Source organism: Arachis hypogaea, chromosome 19, assembly GCF_003086295.3.
Source record: "Arachis hypogaea cultivar Tifrunner chromosome 19, arahy.Tifrunner.gnm2.J5K5, whole genome shotgun sequence".
NCBI lineage: Eukaryota > Viridiplantae > Streptophyta > Magnoliopsida > Fabales > Fabaceae > Arachis > Arachis hypogaea.
Window position 1 is genome coordinate 158,434,358 of NC_092054.1, and position 19,181 is coordinate 158,453,538.

Here is a 19,181-nt window from a genome sequence, read left to right on the forward strand (position 1 = left end):
CATTTAATTTTGATATAAGTGCTTGCGCAATTCATCATGCACCATAAATTATCTATATGCACGAGTAGTAAGATCTATTTTGTAACATTAATTAATCTACTATGTTAGCTGCTAGACCAAATAAAAGTTGATAACCCCATGTTTTTGTTACTCACAAATCACAATCTACTAAGTACTAACTTCCCAACAACTCGGGCATGATATATATGTGTAACTAAACTAATTCCACTAACTGTAACTAACGCGAGCTAACTAGTTATTACAACATATGATATTTGAATATATGTCTCTCTATGACTACGAGCTGAAGCGTTGACCTGGGTGATATGTAGCATATATACGAATTATGGTACCATGCAAATTTGCTCATTACCATAGCTTATAGTACAATTAATAACTGGTTGAAACTTCTTATTTAACTGGTTGATTCCAAACATACAAAGAAAAAACACGGACCGGTCTTGGTAATTTCTGACAACATAAGCCGGCAGGGTGGATCTAGCAGCTAGTACGACCGTGCCCTTTTAACAGAAATAATAATGTTAGAAAGACAGGAAAAAAAAATAAATTTATTTTATTTTGTATTTATTAATTCTAATAATAATTAATAAATATTAAATAATATAAATTTTAATTATTTATACTTAATTTTTTTGTTATAAAAAATTAAATATTTTTGTAATAAATAAATATTTACATTGAACGATTTATATGTTTATATAGAGTATCAAGTCAATTAGCTCACATGTGTTATATGTTATTTTCTAAGATAAAATGACATGATCCACAGAAAAAAAAAAAAACCCTTCATCCTTCAAAATCAAACAAAATTATAGTTCAAAACTAATTAGTAATTACTTACCATTTTGCTTAACTTACGGATGGATTTTGAACTTTTGCTCTTTGATGCACAACTCTTTCCTTGAAAATCTATTTTGACCGCTAAACGAAGTGTTAGACTTTTTCTACATTTATCATATCAAATAATGGCAGGAGTACTTGATAATATTTCTATTGAAATTTAAAAGGGTCTTGTAAAAAAACGTATCAACTAATTAACCAAATTCTTTTATGAAATTTTAAGGTTAAAGAAGATATTTAATGAGTGGAAAAAGAGTATTTTAGTACATATCTACAAAAATAAAGAGGATATTTAAAGTTACGAAAACTATAGAGGAATCAAATTCATGAGCTATACTATTGTTATGGGAAAGGGTGATAGAACGGAGGTTGAAAAAAGAGACATAAGTAACAGATAACTAATTTGGATTTATGCCAGACAGATCTACTATCAAAGCGATATACCTGCTAAGAAGGATGATGGAAATGTATCATAGTAATAAAAGAGATCTACATACAGTGTTTATTAATTTGGAAAAAGCGTATGATAGGGTGCTAAGGGAGGTCTTATGGAAAGATTTAGAAAAGAGAAGAGCAAGGATCACATATATTCGTGCAATTAAACACATGTATGATGGGCCACAACTAGTGTGAAGACTCAAGGTGGTGTGACAGAAGAATTTTCTATTGGTATAGGATTACACCAAGGATCATCCTTAAGTTCATACCTTTTCACATTAGTCTTGGAAATACTCACAGAGCACGTTCAAGAGCCCGTGCCATGGTGCATGTTTTTTGCTGATGATATCGTCCTTATGGGAGAGTCAATGGAAGACCTAAATAAGAAGCTAGACTTATTGAGAGAAGCTCTAGAAGTGTATGGTTTGTGCATAAGCCGTAGCAAGACGGAATATATGAAATGTAAGTTCAGTATGAGAAGGAAAAACCCTAATATAGATGTGAAGATTGGAGAAAATATCCTACCAAAAGTTAAAAGTTTTAAGTATCTTGGGTGCATCATATAGGATAACAGAGAGATTGAATAGGATGTAAATCATAGGATCCAAGCAGGTTGGTCAAAATGGCGGAGTGCATCTGGTTTTATATGCGACAAAAAAATGCCTTTAAAACTTAAAGATAAATTCTATCGCACTGCTATAAGACCGACTATGCTTTATGGGACGGAGTGTTGGGCGGCTAAAGGGGAGCACGAACATAAGTTGAGTGTGGCAGAGATGAAAATGTTGAGATGGATGAGTGGTCATACGCGATTGAATAAAATAAGGAATGAATATATAAGGAGAGAATTAGAGTAGCACTCATTGTGAAAAAGATGGTAGAATCGCATCTCAAATGGTTTGGACATGTGAGAAGAAGATTGACAGAATATTCAGTTATGAGAGTGGATGAGATGAAAGATAGATAAGAGGTGAAAGGAAGAGGAAGACCTAAGAAGACCATCCATGAATTAGTCAAATGAGATCTATATGTAATCGGTCTCTTTTTAGACATGATACGTGACAGAATTTAACAACATTATTTGATTCATGTAGTCAACCCCACATAGTGGGACAAGAGTTTGTTGCGGTTATTGTATCATATCAAATAATAGTGTGGTGCACTAGTGCTGCGCTTGGATTTCACACATCAGACAATGATCTCTACTTAAAAAATTTTAATTTACTGAAAGTGTACATTAAAGTAAAATTATTTGAATTTAATAAAAGTAAAACGACTAATAATAATTGATTATTTTAATGAAAAATGTTATGATTATTTACATCTTTTATAAATAATAGTATAAGAATTTAATTTTAATATCCAATATAAAAAAATCATACATAATCATATGATTAAATTCATGAATTTAAATATACATATTAAGAAATTAATATATTTTTTATATTTATCATATATATGAGTTGACACTTGGACATTAGTTAGTCTTTCATATCTTTTATTAAAAATATTAGCTCATATATAGTATTTTTTAAATAATAAGTTAAAAGTTAATTAATTTTTATTGATATAATAACATACAATTGATATCAGTTTAATTTTTTTTTTCACTATAAATAAATTTTGTTACCACTTTCACATTGTGAATAATCTTACTAAAAACATCACTGGCGCACTGCTACTGATAAATAATAATCACTGCCAGCAGCCCAGCAAAGCCTAATGGAATTTTTTTAAATTAGTGCATGTATCATGTATGTATTCAGTATTCACGACAAAGAGATGTATGTATTTCTATTGTATTGTAATCCCTTTTGCATAATTGGAATATAGTATGATACAACAAAATATTTTTTTATTTATGTATGAATGTAAGACAATAATATCAACGTTGGCACAAAAAACATATTAAAAATATATAAAATATAAAAAATATACAATAATTAATTTTTAGTGTTTAGCCGCATTAGAAAAAATATAAAAAAATAATGTATATAATAAACAATGTAAATAATAGATTAAAAAAGTAAGATAAATGAATTTAGATTCTTAATTAATTAACAAATTATTATTAAATTTTAAAATTTAAAAAATAAGAATTTGCATGTAACTCTATTGTTCATTCATACAGTTATTTTATTGTCTCACGTCTGCTATTTACCATACATCTTTAATATTCGGTTCACCAGTCACCACCACAACTCGACATTGTCGCCAGAAATAGCTGTTCAGACGCAACAGAACGCTGTCGTCCCTCTCACGTCGTTCAGACGCAGCAGAACGCCGTTGTCCCTCCACTCCTTGCAGACGCAATCGAATGTAGCTCTCTCTCACACACGTGCCGTCGCAGTTGTAGTCGTTGCCTCCGCACCGCTCTCAGACGCGGCCATAGCTGCACCCCTATCCGTTTCCTTCATTGTTCTGTTGTTGTTGTCTCTTGATCACTGTTCACAATGGCTGCTGTTAGAAGTTCCAAGTTCATTATTGTGGTTGGTGTTGTAGGCGTGGTATTGGTATATGGATGGTTATTTTTATTTTAATTTGGATGTTTAGTTTTTTAGATTGGATTTAAGTATATATAATTAAATCATACTAGATGTTCATTTTACTAGATATGCGAATAGTCAATTTCATTTTTAATTATATGTTTAGTTTTTTTGCCGATGAGAGGGCTAGGTAGAGAAAAAGCGATGACGTTGATCCTTGTTGCGAGAAACGGATTAACGCCAACTAGTGCGACCAATAAAAAATGGAGTGCCTCCGATAAGAGAGTTTGAGAGTGTAGTGTTGCGATGGTCATCAGGATAAAAAAGGGATGGTTAAAGATTAAAATGTGAAAAATAGGAATTTCCAAGTTACAGCTAGTTGTTTACATTGTTCACAATATTTATTGTCTATCTATTAGAGCCGATAACATGCAGTCAACTTTACGTGAAATTGATACTTGAGAACCGTTAAATAATTTGACTAAATTTTTATCTAACGACTCTCAGCTTCACATAAAGTCGACTTCACCTGAGTTTTTACCTCGTTATAATTGTATGTATGAGAATCATATGATCCATGTGGGTATATAAGCAAGGTTGAGGCCAATACAAATGGGCCCCAAGACGGTGGGTTTTCACTCTCACCTGAATGCTCCGCACCGTTTTCAACTGGCATGTGCAAATTACAATTGTATTATTATATGGAGGAAACGGCGTCGTATTTGCAGTGCAGTTAGTGGACGGGGTCCAATTATAAATAGCGGTGCACGTGGCGGGACACTTGACGGCGACGCAACCGCAAACCGTCAAGACTGAAGACACTTGGTAAATGGAATTTCTCTCGAAGCTGCTTTCATGCTCCATCACCGATAACTGCGCCTCTCTCTCCGGTCCCCTTCTATGCAACCCTAACGTGATCACATGCCACTTCACCTTCACTCCCCCATATTAACTATGAAGTATTAACCCAAACCATTTACTCTACTCTTCAATCTTATTTTATATCCAAAAGCGAGGTTAAAACAGGTTTGGTACAGTAATACTGTAATAGTAGAATAGAGTAGTAGAATGTTATGCAGGGGTAGAGAACATGGATAGGCAACTCAATGGAAGCCACATGTCAATGAATATCTGGCATGATGAGTGTCGGTTGCCCCTGGCACCCAGTAAAAGTCCTTGACACGTGTCTCTCTCTTCCTCATCAATCAACATCATCATCATCCACCATATGTATCCTTTATCTCTGCTACTTTCCCTCAACTCACTGCATACTAGACTAGCAAACTCCACATACAAGCCCTCCGCCACTAACAACTCATTTCTCATGCTTCCCCATTCATCGGAACCCCACAGAAGACCCAAATCTCCCGAACTCTCCGATCCCAAATCCACCTTCTCCGCCCTCACCGCCGCCCTCATACACCTCCTCTCTCCTAGAAACCCTCGTTCATGGATTCTCTACATCATCCTCTTCCTCCAGATCCTCCTCCTCTCCAACCTCCGTAGCTTCCCCTACCCTGACGCCTTCCTTCACCCATCTACACTTCTCCATAACTCAACCAACGCCCACCATCCCTACCTCTCTATTCCTGCAAACGCTGTCGTTCAACAACCCACACTCCCCCAAAACGAAGTCATCGAGAACACCTCACTCGACCAATGCGGCTCCGGAAGGGTTTTCGTCTACGACCTCCCCAGAACCTTCAACAAAGAAATTCTCGAGAATTGCGACAACCTCAACCCGTGGAGCTCCCGCTGCGTCGCCCTCGCAAACGATGGACTCGGCCAGAGCGCTGCCGGTCTTGCCGGAATCGTGCCGGAGGATCTCCTTCCGGCGTGGTACTGGACGGACCAATTCGTGTCGGAAATAATCTTCCACAGGAGGATGCTCCACCACAAGTGCAGGGTAACGGAGCCAGAATTGGCTACGGCATTTTACATCCCCTTCTACGCTGGACTCGCGGTTGGGAAGTACCTATGGTCAAACACATCAACAGCAAAGGATCGCGATCATCACTGTGACATGATGCTGACGTGGCTCAATGATCAACCCTATTACAAGAAATCCAACGGCTGGGATCACTTCATCACCATGGGGCGCATCACATGGGATTTTCGAAGGTCCAAGGACCAAGACTGGGGTTCAAGCTGCATCTACAAGACAGGGATGAGGAACGTCACGCGCCTCCTCATCGAGCGTAACCCTTGGGACTACTTCGACGTCGGTATTCCCTATCCTACCGGATTTCACCCCCGATTCGACTCTGATGTAACTCGCTGGCAGCAGTTCGTCCGCGATTGCCGCCGCAGCTCGCTCTTCTGTTTCGCCGGCGCGCCACGCCGCACTTTCCGCAACGACTTCCGAGGGTTGTTGCTGAGCCAGTGCCGAGACTCCGGCGAGTCGTGCCGCGCCGTGAATTGCTCCGGGAGCCGATGCTCGAACGGGACGTCTGCGATCATGGAGGCGTTTCTTGAGTCGGATTTCTGCCTTCAGCCGAGAGGGGACAGCTTCACGCGGCGTTCGATCTTCGATTGCATGGTGGCAGGTTCGATTCCGGTTTTTTTCTGGCGGCGGAGTGCTTACTTTCAGTATGAGTGGTTCTTGCCGGCTGAACCGGGTAGTTATTCGGTTTACATAGACCGGAACGCGGTTAAGAATGGGACCTCGGTAAAAGCGGTTCTCGAAAGCTACAGCAAGGAAGAGGTTAGGAAAATGCGGGAGAAAGTGATCGAGTATATTCCAAGGTTGGTTTATGCCAAAAGTAACAATGGGTTGGAGGGAATGAAGGATGCTTTTGATGTTGCCATTGAAGGGGTATTTAGAAGGTTTAGGGATCAAGAAGATTTGAGTTTCAGTAAGTGGAGATGAAAATGGAGCTGGGTGTTTCATTCAGTAAAGAAAAGAAGGGGGTAGATAAATAAATAAGAAAATAAGAACACCATTTTTCTTGTAAGTTTGGTAGGATAGCGTTTTTCTTTTACAGGTTTTATTTATTTATTTATTAATGTATAACGGGATGTACCATATACCATATAATATAAAATGATTGATATTGGCATTCTTTTTAAACATAACTATGGTGATTTATTATCCACTTGATTGAGCAAATTAGGGTACCAGGGCATACATGAATGAAGGAAACGAGGTTGTTAATTACATTGTCCAATGGCATGTAGGATGCATAAATAAATGAATGAATGCTGTTACTTGTTTCTTTCTTTTCTATTGGTTGAGATTGGTGGACCTATCTGACTCTCTGATCAAACTCTTGCTCATAATAATGCTCTGACGTGTGGCTGTTAATGCTTCATGGTTTTCTTCTGTTCTTTCTCTTTGGAACGAGCAATCATTGGATGTCCACAAAGAAATGTAATATCACACAGGAAATTGCATTAAAAAAAAAAACTCATATGTTATTATGTTGACATCAAAGTCAAACAATATTGTTCATGAACTTGTTATAAACAATTGCAATTTTTTTGACTTGGGAGTTGTGAATGATTGCATGAATTTCACCAGGTGGCAAGGAAAACAATGGTAGTAAGAAAGTGATTACTTGCAGTAGCAGAATAGATATGAACAAAGGAGGCCCCTAAAAGGTTAAAATGTGTGGCCTCACCTCTTTCGAAAGACTGCTTTTAATTAATTAAGTGGGGAATCCATTCAATTTGTTGCAGTGGCCTTGTGGGCCTTCAAAGGGTAAATGACGCATAAGGTTAAGAATAAAGTTCTCCTAGATCCACATTAATTAATTTAAGAACTTTTAGTATTACTAAAGTCACATTAGGAAAATATAAACAAAAAGGAATCCAAGTCCAAAAAAAAGGAAAAAAAAAAAAAAAAGAATCCAAGAAACCTTCCTATTATTTTCATGGTATCGCTTTTGGGATGATGGCATCATGGTTAGTTGGTTACGGCAACAAGTAGGAAGGGACACAAGTTAAGGACATGCTAAACAAGAAAAGCACGGCGATGAAAATGACACTTTCTCTATTAAATTTTCTTCCTACTGTTGAAGATTTCTTTGGTAAAAGACTTCAATATGTGTTAGGTCATAGGTAGCATTTTTGTTTATGTCGTGGAGTTTATAGTTGTTGGATTTATTAGTGGAGAAAAAGTGCCTAATTTTTTTATCTGTATAAAATAAGGTGACACATTTCAATTATTTTCTTCCTTTAATTGACACAAAATAACGGATGCTAAGTCGGCACCATCGAATTATTTAACTAAGGTGCAAAAAACTCTTCTCAAATCTCAATATTGCAGCACACATTGACCGAAGAGAAATATAAACAGAAGCATACGCAGTGAACACATGTAGAAAATCACATGAATGGCATAAAATTCGACAATGTAATACATTAACTGCACATGAACAGAAACTAAAGCAAAAATATAGATAGATTAATTAACCTATTAGCTGCCAAGAACTATGATGCATCCTTGGAGTATAATAAATTAATAATTAACCATAGCGGGCATAATCAAAGCTGACATTATTGCTCGATAGAATCAACAGTAATATTACCTCTATGGCATATAATAATGTAGACATTATAGATTTCTTAAATGTTGATGGCAGAAACCGACACTTTTATCGTGTGCATGTGAATATTTTTAATTAAATTTTAATAGATGTAATTGCTTGGTCTATTAATTTGGTATGTGTTGAGTCAATAGTAAAAGTTATAAATCCTACACATAAGTAGCAATATACTAATTAAGATCATCAAATGAAATATTTTCACTATTTAATATTCTAATAGTGATTTTAATTTGGGTCTGACATGGTATTGAATATTGAATGAGAGAAACAAAACATCACATTTGAATGATTTTTTTGGACCGAAGCTTTTTGGACTATACATTATTGGGCTGAATTTTTTGCAGTATCTGTTGCTAGTAATGCTTATTGGGCCTCTAAGGTATCTGTGAATTACAATCCCCACCTTCCGGCCCCAGAAAAACAAAAAATCAACTTAATTTATAAGGTTTTTGGTGTCAAACTTAATTCATAAGTTAAGGAGATGAAAAAAAAAAGGTGAATATTTAATTATTTATAGCAAAATTAACCTTGGAAGTTTCTCGATATCCGTATATATATGATTTTTCTTGTTAGCTAAGTTTTTGTGACCTTCCTCTGTTATTTTATTCAACCTTCTTGAAATATGCTTATTTAAAATTGACATTTATAGTTTTCAATAATAAGAATAATATAGCTAAGAAGCAATATCTCAAATGACATAGTCTTTCCATATTCAATTAAGAGGTTGAGGGTTCGAATCTCCATATCTTCGGTTAAAAAAAAAAAAGAATAATATAGCCAATGAGTAATAACTCAAATGACATAGTCTCCTCTTATTCAATTAAAAGGTTATGAAAAAAAAAATAATAATAAGAATAATACGGGCATTTATGGGATACTCGCTCGCGCATCTCGTGGAAAAATAATCATAAAGACATGTTTGCCCTTCTCAACCTCGGCATCATAACTTGGCTTTGTCTTTCTAGACATAATACAATCTTAGTATCTATAGCATAAATTGGGGTTGGATTGCATATTCGTTGACACATTTTGTTTTTGTTTTAAAATATTCATATTTTTTGTTCAACAAGAGAGTGACACGTGCATAGGAAGAGAGAGAGAGAAAAGGTTGAATTTTTTTAGCCGAAGACATCTATTTCCAGTTTCCACACCACGCTGTTCCTCAACAACTCCACTCCTCTGCTCCTGTTTGATTCTGTTGTCTAAAGTTTCAGCAAAAAGAGGGGGAAAAAAATTAAAAAAGAAAAAAAAAATGAAGCATCATCATCATCTTGTTGTTCTTCTGCTCTTGTTGGTCTGTGGAGTGACCCTATCAGTATCTGAGTCGGAGTCCTATGCTCTTAAGCCTCATATTGCCGAGTCTTTCAATGTCAGCTATCTTCAGGTACTACTTCTAACTTGTAAGTTGTAACTACTGCTTCACTTGAACTAAACAAAAATTTAAAACCCCTTTCTTCTTCTTATACTTTTTATTTTTTAGAATATAAATAAACAGGAGACCAAAAAATATATGAATGAATATGTAGCTGAAATCTTGCTTATTTGTGTATTTATTTGTTCTGACTTTTGAGATTATTGCTTTGTTGAATAGCTGAAGAGCCAGGGGAGTTGCTCTTACACGGTGGTTATATCTACTAGTTGTTCTTCTCCTTCTTATACAAGGGATCAGATCAGTATTTCTTTTGGGGATTTTTATGGCAACCAGGTTTTGACTTTTATGCTTTTCCTTCATCCAATTCATTCACTTCTTTTCATATGCTTGTCTGAATTATTAGAGTCGATTAGGGAGGTGGATTTTACCATCTTTCTTGAATTCATCTATTTTGTTAGCTTCTTCATAAGTTGGTTCTGTATATTTTCATCATTTGTCTTTTTATGGAGGCTTTTATAGTGCATGAATTGATTCTTATATCTGTGTGTAGAAGAGAAAGGTTAGAAAGTTTTAGGCTGGAGATTGGAGTCTATATGACAAAACAATGTAACCTTATAGGCATTAAAATGTAAGAATAGAAACTTGGTCAAAAGTGTAATGAATATATTTCAATAGAAAAACAAGGATTTCAACTGTGATATCCACAACCACTAAGGGGTGTTTGTGAGTTTTCATTTTGGAAAGGAAGGGTTTGAAGTGTAAACTGTAAAAAACCTCCAATGTGCAAATATACCCTGAATAGATTGATGGCTTTTGAAGACATGCTTTTAAATGGCTTCAAACATGTTTGGTGTTAACTAATTAAGAAAGTGAAATTCATAGTTTTGTTTCATATGTTAAATTATATCAGATATACGTACCGAGATTGGACGATCCGGCTTCAGGTACGTTCGAGCGCTGTTCTTCAGATACCTTTCAGATAAAAGGTCCTTGCGCGTATCAGATATGTTATGTGTACTTATATAGATCCGGCCTAGACGGTTGGATGCCGGAGAGTGTGAAAATCAGTGGTTACTATGGCAAGCCTATTACTTTCTATTACAACACATTCATCCCCAGAGATACATGGTATGGTTTTGATTGGTGCAATGCTGCTTCTTCTTCATACCACCTCTCTTCTCAGAAATGGCTTCTATTTTTGGTTCTGGGATTTGTTCTTCATTTTTGGTTGTAATAAGCATCACTTGCAGAAGAAATAGTGAACCTATATATGAAAAACCTTTAGAGTTTGGACAATGCAGTTAGTTATATTGGCTTTCTTGTTTAAATTTGCATTTGATATGTGACCATGTGGTAATGTTTTTGAATAAAGAAGTCTCTATAGAACATTGAAGGATTTTGATAGTAGTAGAAATAAACTATCATTGTTACTGATAGTAGTAGAATTTGTAACCAATCAATTTTGTTTAAGCTTCTTCTGAATTTGTTGTAAGCAACCAACAACTAACATTAACGAACCAATTATGAGAATTCCCGGTCTAGGATACATAATAATAGTAACGAAAATATTATATAATCCAAAGTTTCGTGTTAAAAATTAAAATGATAAGATATTGATTAATGAATAAATTGTTTTACTTTATTTAGTGTTTAAATTAAAAGAATAAAGAAAAAGGAAGGATGTCCGAAAAGCGACAAAAGAGTTGTCTGTTAATATGATGAGATGACAGTTGCGAGAGTTTAGGAAGCATTGAAGGAGGAGAATGTTTCATAGAACCGAAAAGCTCGACACTCCTCCGCATCTTGTACACTTCACTGCCATACACCACCCGACGTCGTCATGGGGACCCCCAACGGGGATGTGAGGAAGAAGAAGGAGGAGGAGGAGGAGGCGGCTAAGTTGATGGAACAGGAATACCAAGACAAGAAGGAAGAGGAGGAGGAGGAGGAGGAGGATCTGAATGCAGTTTGGAGGTTTAGGATATCGGAGCCATTGAGGGAGAGGCTGAAGGGGAAGGGAATAGAGTCACTGTTTCCAATTCAGGCCATCACCTTTGATACCATTCTTGATGGCTCTGATTTGGTTGGCCGTGCTCGAACCGGTCAGGGAAAAACTCTGGCCTTTGTGTTGCCCATATTAGAGTCTTTGACAAACGGTATAGCCAAAGCTTCAAGAAAGACTGGTTATAGAAGGCCTCCAAGCGTTCTGGTTCTTTTACCAACAAGGGAATTGGCATCTCAGGTTCACTCTGACTTTGAACTTTATGGTGGCGCCGTCGGATTAACATCTTGCTGTTTATATGGTGGAGCTCCATACCAGAGCCAAGAAATTAAGCTCAAGAGAGGTGTTGATATTGTTGTTGGCACACCAGGCCGGATTAAGGTTCATTCCGAAAGTACTTAATTCATTGCCATTTTGTTGATTTAACTTTGAATGAATTTTCATGTTGCTTCTATTGGTATTGGTGTAGGATCATATAGAGAGGGAAAATATTGACCTAAGCCAGCTTAGATTTCGCGTCCTGGATGAAGCAGATGAGATGCTGAGGATGGGTTTTGTTGAAGATGTTGAACTTATTCTTGGTACTTTAATTGTTCCCCAATTCATTCATTGAGTTAATTTCACTTTCATTTGAGTAATATCAGATATTCATATTGGATTTGTCTCACTCTCTTGTAGGTAAGGTAGAGAACATTAGTAAAGTCCAGACACTTTTATTCAGTGCTACTTTGCCAGACTGGGTTAAGCATGTATGCTTCTATTTCTTTCTTTCTTTCTTTCTTTCTTGCTTCCTTTCTTATCATACTTGCATTGCCTCATTGTTTCTATGTCTATTATTGCCAGATTGCTGCAAAATTTCTGAAGCCAGATAAGAAGACAGCTGACCTTGTTGGAAATACAAAAATGAAGGCAAGCACCAATGTTAGGCATATTGTTCTTCCGTGCACTACTTCTGCCAGGTCCCGCCTTATTCCGGACATCATTCGCTGTTATAGCAGGTGAACTTCGTTGTGTTATGAGTAACCTTTTCCATGTTCATTTTGCATATCAAATTTGGATCCCTACTTAGTTATTGATACATAACATGGTTGTTCTGGTTCAGCGGAGGACGGACGATTATATTTACTGAGACAAAGGAGTCTGCTTCACAACTTGCAGGTTTCTTGCCTGGAGCAAGAGCTCTCCATGGAGACATACAGCAGGCGCAACGTGAGGTCAGCCATTCATGAATTTTCTTGATATCCTTATGTCTCAAGTGTGATGTTCCCCTTAACTACTCCTTCCTCTTTGTTGCAGGTTACATTGTCTGGCTTCAGGTCTGGCAAATTCATGACATTAGTTGCTACAAATGTGGCAGCTCGAGGTCTGGATATTAATGATGTTCAATTAATTATCCAGGTACTAGATATTGAACTGGACAATTCTTATTTTCATCACAATCTGCCATTGTGATATTTGTATTTTGGTTTATAGTGTGAACCCCCAAGGGATGTAGAAGCCTATATCCATCGTTCAGGGCGCACGGGACGAGCAGGTAATAGTGGAGTTGCTGTTATGCTTTATGATCCAAGGAGGTCAAGTATATCCAAAATCGAAAGAGAATCCGGTGTCAAATTTGAACATATATCTGCTCCTCAGCCTCATGATATTGCTAAAGCTATAGGTAGGGAAGCTGCTGAGATGATCAATCAAGTGTCTGATAGGTATGCTTGTAATTTGCTAATTGTAATTGTGTTCACTGCTCTCATTCACTGTTAACATATATATGAAATGAATGCAGTGTGATTCCGGCATTCAAGTCTACTGCTGAGGAGCTTTTGAAAAACTCCGGTTTGTCAGTTGTTGAATTACTTGCAAAGGCTCTTGCCAAGGCTGTTGTGAGTTGATTGAAAATGTCAAATCCTTTCTTTCTGAGCTGGAAAACTCTCTTTGGCTTATCATGTAATAATGTACAGGGTTATACTGAGATGAAGAAAAGATCGCTTCTCACTTCCATGGAGAACCATGTTACATTACTTCTTGAGATTGGGAAACCTATCTTCACTGCAACGTGAGAATTTCACTATAAAGCATGTCTATGAATTGTGACAATGTTTTTACCAAGTCATTGTTGGCTTTTGTCAGTTTTGCATATGGAGTGTTGAGGAGATTCTTGGCCGAAGAGAAGGTTGAGGCAGTGAAGGGTCTCACTCTCACCGCCGAGGGAAGTGGCGTTGTCTTTGATGTACCAGCTGAAGATTTAGATACATATCTTGCAGGTGCAGTTCTATTTCAAAGGAAATTATTTTCCTCTCTGCATTCTTTCAACACATTTCTTTCATACTTTTTTCCAACAGGTAAGGACAAGGCCTCAAGTGTGAGGTTAGAGGTGTTGACAGCGTTGCCACGTTTGCAAGAAAAAGACCAATCAAGAGGTGGAAGATTTGGTAGTGGTGGCCCTCGTCGTGGTGGTTTCGGAGATAGAAGTGTTGGGAGCAGGTTTTTGGGTGGAAGAGGTGGCAGTGGCAGGAATGTTAGATTTTCCAGTGACAGATTCTCTAATAATGGTGGCATTGGGAGAGGTCGTGGCATCAGGAGTGGAAAGAGATGGTGAAACAGATTGAGATAGGGACTTTTAGACATGATGATCACTACTCCATTATCATTGCCAATGAACCTGAACCTTGGTGATCCATTCATGAGTATGTTGAAGCTTTGGAGAAACTAACTGCGAGTGAAGCTCACTCTGATGTTTTGGAAGATACTAGTTCAAAGACTCCGTTTGTTTCTGAAAACAGGATAAGACAAGACTTAGAATAAGACATCAAACACAGAGATATAAAATTTTGTGTTCTTCTATTCTGTTTGGTGATAAATTAGAACAAATTATGAAAATCTAATTTATTTTCATTTTTTTTCATTTAAAAAATGAGACGAAAAATATAATTATGAAAAATTAACAAGAATAATAAAAGAAAAAATAAAAAATAAGTTGTGTCTCTTGTTAGTGTCTTTGTGTCATTCCTGTCAGGATGGACACAATGTCTTTGTCCATGTCTCTTTTGTGAAACACAATCTTATATCTCTTTGTTTTTGTCTCAGTGTCTTGTCTCTGTGTAGCTAAATAGATTCAATGTGATATATCCTTTTTATTTTTTTTTGGGTCTAGTGTTCTTTTTTCTTTTTTCTAATTGCTTTGTTTTCTATACATTTTTTTTAAAGGATAGTTGGATTAGATTTCTAAATGTATATGTATGGCTAAATATGAAGTAGTTTTTCTTTCCTTCTATATCTTTGATCGTCTCTCATTGATTCATGTCATGTATCTCATATCACATGTAGTGTACAAACTATAAGGCCTTTGTTAGGTGTAAATTTAGTGAAACTCATCAAGAAGTATTCATCTTCTTTTAAAGCAAAAAATACTTTAATGGTTCACAGGACTAGAGTAGACCCATGAACTTGTTTTCGGAAGCCATCATTAATACTAATGAGTAAAGTATCGTTTTTGTCCCCAACCTTTGGGGTAAATCCTATTTGTATCCCTAACGTTTAAATCGCCTTATTTGTATCCTTAACGTTTGTAAAAGTGATTCAATGTTATGCTGCCGTCAATTACACATCATAAACGCTTTAGTTTGAATTTTAAAAATCTCTTCTTGAAGTTAGAATACAAATGTCTGGAATAGAATCGATGATCTACTCCGAAAAATAACTCATCAAATGTTGAAACTAATTCCTATAATATTTACATAATTCACTTTTCTAGATACATAATTGAATCTAAACATAAATAGTAGGTATAATATTAAAATCGAACACATCCAAGTGAGATCTAATTGAGAATGAATACAGTGAGAATAATTGAAAAATATAATCTGATTTGTTAGTATAATTGATAGTAGGATAACATTGAATCACTTTTATAAACGTTAAAGATACAAATAGGACGATTTAAACGTTAGGGACACAAATAAGACTTACCCAAACGTTGAGGACAAAAACGATACTTTACTCAATACTAATTAAATAGATTTTGCTGGTTCAAAGGAGAGAGATATTTAAGTAATAGGTTAAAGTGATATTTATACCCAAAAAATTCTTGTCATATTTATACTAACTTATCAAAGATTTAGTGGAGATTAGTAGCATACTAGCATGTATATAAAGGAGATTAATATGATATCGAGTATCATATAACTTTTTCAGAGAAAATTAGTATAATTTGCACTAAGATGTGGTAATGTGGCTAAAATAATAGAATAAGATGGTACTAGTGCAAAGTAATGTACGCATATGCGTTCAATTGTTTTCTTATTGTTATTCAAATTTCAACAGCCTATGACAACAACATTGGAACTTGGAAGGTGCAGTTAAAATAATAAAAATAAATTGAAGCACATGTTTACATTGTTCTCCAACGTATTCATTCATTCTACTATGTTCTAGAATCTGGCTTTTCAGTTGGCAGTAAACTTAGAATGCCAATAAGGATCAAAATGCAATCCAATAGAAGAAATTAAGGGCAACCCTCTTGCCTTTGTGATCTTAATCCTCACAAGACGTGCTTGCACCACATCTACATCAAGCCTATGAAGCCTCTTGTATCCCACAGTTGTCCCTTGGATCATCAATTTACCATCCACATAGATTTCGTGCCGTTGGATCCGCTGACCAAGTCCAATTGCTTCCTGCACCCTAATCACATTGAATCTCAACCCTCCATCATTGGTCCAAATTTCAATCCAGTGATCCTTTTCACCATCATCAGCACTTGGTGCCCAATATGACCATAAGTGGTCCTTATCTAGCAACTTTTCTGGCCCAAATTCTGCACTCCTTTGACTACTAACCTTAATGTAAAAATCCTCAGCTAGATTTTTATTGAAGATTGTGTTAATTGCATTTCTAAACTCTTTTAATCTATGAGCATCATCATCAGATACAAGGCCAGTTGTATTTGGAGGTACATTTAGAAGTAACACACAGTTCCTCCCCACTGAATTGTAATAAATGTCAAGAAGTTCACTTAGCCTTTTTGGTGATTCTGATTTGTGCCAAAACCACCCTGGCCTAATTGAAACATCACATTCAGCTGGTAGCCAGTCTGTTCCTCTTGGATCACCAGTGCTTAAGTATCTGCATTGTTCATAATTAAGCAAGTTGAAATCATTTTAGTTCTAATTAACTAATTGATTATGGAACAAATGGGGGTCCAGTCTGTGTCTAAAAAAGAAAAAGAAAACCAGTAGTACTATGACATTATAGGTTTGGTAAGCCACACCATTCATGCTTTGGAAAATTTGGAAGCATTGTCATCTTTTTATTGTTGATTGAGACAGAAACACGAGCAAGGCTCACAAGTAATGCAGCTCCATTATTGTTTTTGCCTTTTTTGAGAGAAAGTGCACATTATTATGGAAAAGCTAGCACTCATGCTTCACCTTTCATACCTTATCATATCTTACAAGTTATTTACTACTTAGCTTAGCTTAAAAGGAAAACTTACTGAGAGATGTTTGGGGCTCCAATTGATAGAGAAGTTCGGTTAATGGTAGACCAACAAGTGTAGCCAGCACTTCCTGTTTCATCTCCCACCCACCTAACATCAGGACCAGCATCAGAGAAGATATTGATGGAACTCTGCAACTCCTTCACCATTGAGAACCAATCTGAGAAATAATATGACACATTCTGTGACTTTGGATCCTTTGCTCCATCAAACCATATTTCTCTAACATTTTTGTACCTACCAATTAAAAATCGTTGCAATGCATAACATTAAGCTTAAAAATTGAATCCATCAAACAAACAAAGTATAGTCAAAATCCAAAAGGAAAAGTCTAGAGACCAGCAATTTTATTGAATTTTGGCCAGTATGTAACCAACAGAGAAAGGTGAGTTATTAGATGAAATCTCATATCAATCTCACACCATTAAATCATCATTGATGGCTATTTGATGGCTACCAATCACAAAAATTGCTGGTCCCTATCATTGCTCAAATCAAAATAGAGTATGGAAGAGAATGAGAACCAACTTGTTGAGCAACTCTTGCAGTTGAGCCAAGTAGTATTCATTGTAGGCAACATCATGGCCGTAGCGCGGTTCGTGTCGATCCCACGGAGAAAGATAGATCCCTACATCGATTCCTTGCAGTGTGGCAGCATCAACAAATTCTTGAACCACATCACCATTGCCAGATTTCCAGGGACTGTTAATGACAGAATGGTCAGTGTACTTTGAAGGCCAGAGGCAGAATCCATCATGGTGCTTTGCAGTTAGTATCATCAATGAGATTCCTGCCTCTGCTGCCACCTTGGCCCATTGTTTTGTGTTGAGTCCAGAAGGGTTGAATACTGTAGGGTTTTCGTGGCCTGTTCCCCATTCTCTATCTGTGAATGTGTTGACTCCAAAGTGGAGGAACATTATGATCTCTCTTTGTTGCCATTTTAACTGTGAATATGATGGGAGTGGCAGAATTGGCAATGGTGGTGGTGTTGGTAGTTTATGAGAAAAAGAAGAAATAATGCTGAGTTTGATTAATAGTGTAACTAAGAAAGAATAGCACCATGCTGTTCTGTTTCTAGGCATGGTGATATTGATGGTTATGTTGTGTTTGTTTTTTGTAGATTTTTTTATATAATTGTTATGGTTGTGAGGATGGAATTGAAGAATCTTGAAGATGAAGGTAAGTAGCTAAGAAACAAGTGAAGAAAAAGGTGAATGGGATTTTGTTTTGTGATTGTCATCATCAATGATAATAGCATTCATCATGCATTCCAATAATAATTCACGGGTTGATTTTTCTGTTCCCAATTCCACTCCTAATGCAGCAGAGAAAATGTGTTTTCTACACGTGGATTTCACTTTCTTCCGGGAATTTTTGAGCTGCCATAAACTGTATTCTTTTTCACTTTTTTCTTTTCTTTTTCGTCAATGAATCTTTTCGTTCAATGTATCAATTTCGTTCAATAATATCTCATTTAACTCTGTTTATTGGATCTTAGACTGCATTTAATTACTAATATGGGATAAGTCAATATCCTGAGGATCGTTTGGATAGGTTTATAACTGACTTTTTTTTAACTTTTAATTTATGAAAAATGTATAATATTAATGTCTGGTTCAATTTTTAAAATAAAATTATAACTTTTTAAAAAGTTATTTTGGTGTTTAAGAAAAAATTTAAAAAAATTACTTTTCTCATAATAAAATTTTTTTTTATCAATTTTTTCTTAAAATAAGTACTTTTAGAACTAAAAAATCAAATACAAAATAATTTATTTATAAGTTACTTTTAATATAAGCATTTATTGTTTAACCTATTTCTTCAAAAGTAACTTAATTAAGTTGTTTATCCAAATTGGGCATTAGAATGAGATATCAATGGTAAATATAAAAATTAATGTTTTTTATTTTATTTAACAATAAATTAAATATAAAAAATAAATTATAAAAATTTAATTTATTATTTTTTTCATACAGAAACTTTA

General features: G+C 35.8%; 4 protein-coding genes across 4 annotated transcripts; 3 read left to right on the forward strand and 1 right to left on the reverse strand.

Moving 5' to 3' along the window:
- The first annotated feature begins 4,342 nt into the window (after positions 1 to 4,342).
- On the forward strand, positions 4,343 to 6,860 carry LOC112777553 (xyloglucan galactosyltransferase XLT2). Its single transcript, XM_025821959.3, has one exon. The coding sequence runs from the start codon at positions 5,014 to 5,016 to the stop codon at positions 6,652 to 6,654; it is 1,641 nt and encodes a 546-aa protein (XP_025677744.1). The 5' UTR covers positions 4,343 to 5,013; the 3' UTR covers positions 6,655 to 6,860.
- A 2,387-nt stretch (positions 6,861 to 9,247) lies between these two features.
- Positions 9,248 to 11,140, forward strand: LOC112777554 (embryo-specific protein ATS3B). The gene is made up of 3 exons (XM_025821960.2): positions 9,248 to 9,716; positions 9,924 to 10,037; positions 10,615 to 11,140. The coding sequence occupies exons 1-3, from the start codon at positions 9,585 to 9,587 to the stop codon at positions 10,936 to 10,938; spliced, it is 570 nt and encodes a 189-aa protein (XP_025677745.1). The 5' UTR covers positions 9,248 to 9,584; the 3' UTR covers positions 10,939 to 11,140.
- Positions 11,141 to 11,379: 239 nt separating this feature from the next.
- On the forward strand, positions 11,380 to 14,974 carry LOC112777552 (DEAD-box ATP-dependent RNA helicase 7). The gene is made up of 11 exons (XM_025821958.3): positions 11,380 to 12,087; positions 12,176 to 12,287; positions 12,385 to 12,455; positions 12,550 to 12,704; positions 12,809 to 12,920; positions 13,003 to 13,104; positions 13,180 to 13,409; positions 13,487 to 13,583; positions 13,662 to 13,756; positions 13,831 to 13,964; positions 14,043 to 14,974. The coding sequence occupies exons 1-11, from the start codon at positions 11,545 to 11,547 to the stop codon at positions 14,297 to 14,299; spliced, it is 1,908 nt and encodes a 635-aa protein (XP_025677743.1). The 5' UTR covers positions 11,380 to 11,544; the 3' UTR covers positions 14,300 to 14,974.
- Positions 14,975 to 15,962: 988 nt separating this feature from the next.
- On the reverse strand, positions 15,963 to 18,654 carry LOC112777195 (alpha-L-fucosidase 1). The gene is made up of 3 exons (XM_025821499.3): positions 17,726 to 18,654; positions 17,195 to 17,434; positions 15,963 to 16,824 (listed from the first exon to the last, which is right to left on the reverse strand). The coding sequence occupies exons 1-3, from the start codon at positions 18,277 to 18,279 to the stop codon at positions 16,146 to 16,148; spliced, it is 1,473 nt and encodes a 490-aa protein (XP_025677284.1). The 5' UTR covers positions 18,280 to 18,654; the 3' UTR covers positions 15,963 to 16,145.
- Positions 18,655 to 19,181: the final 527 nt, after the last annotated feature.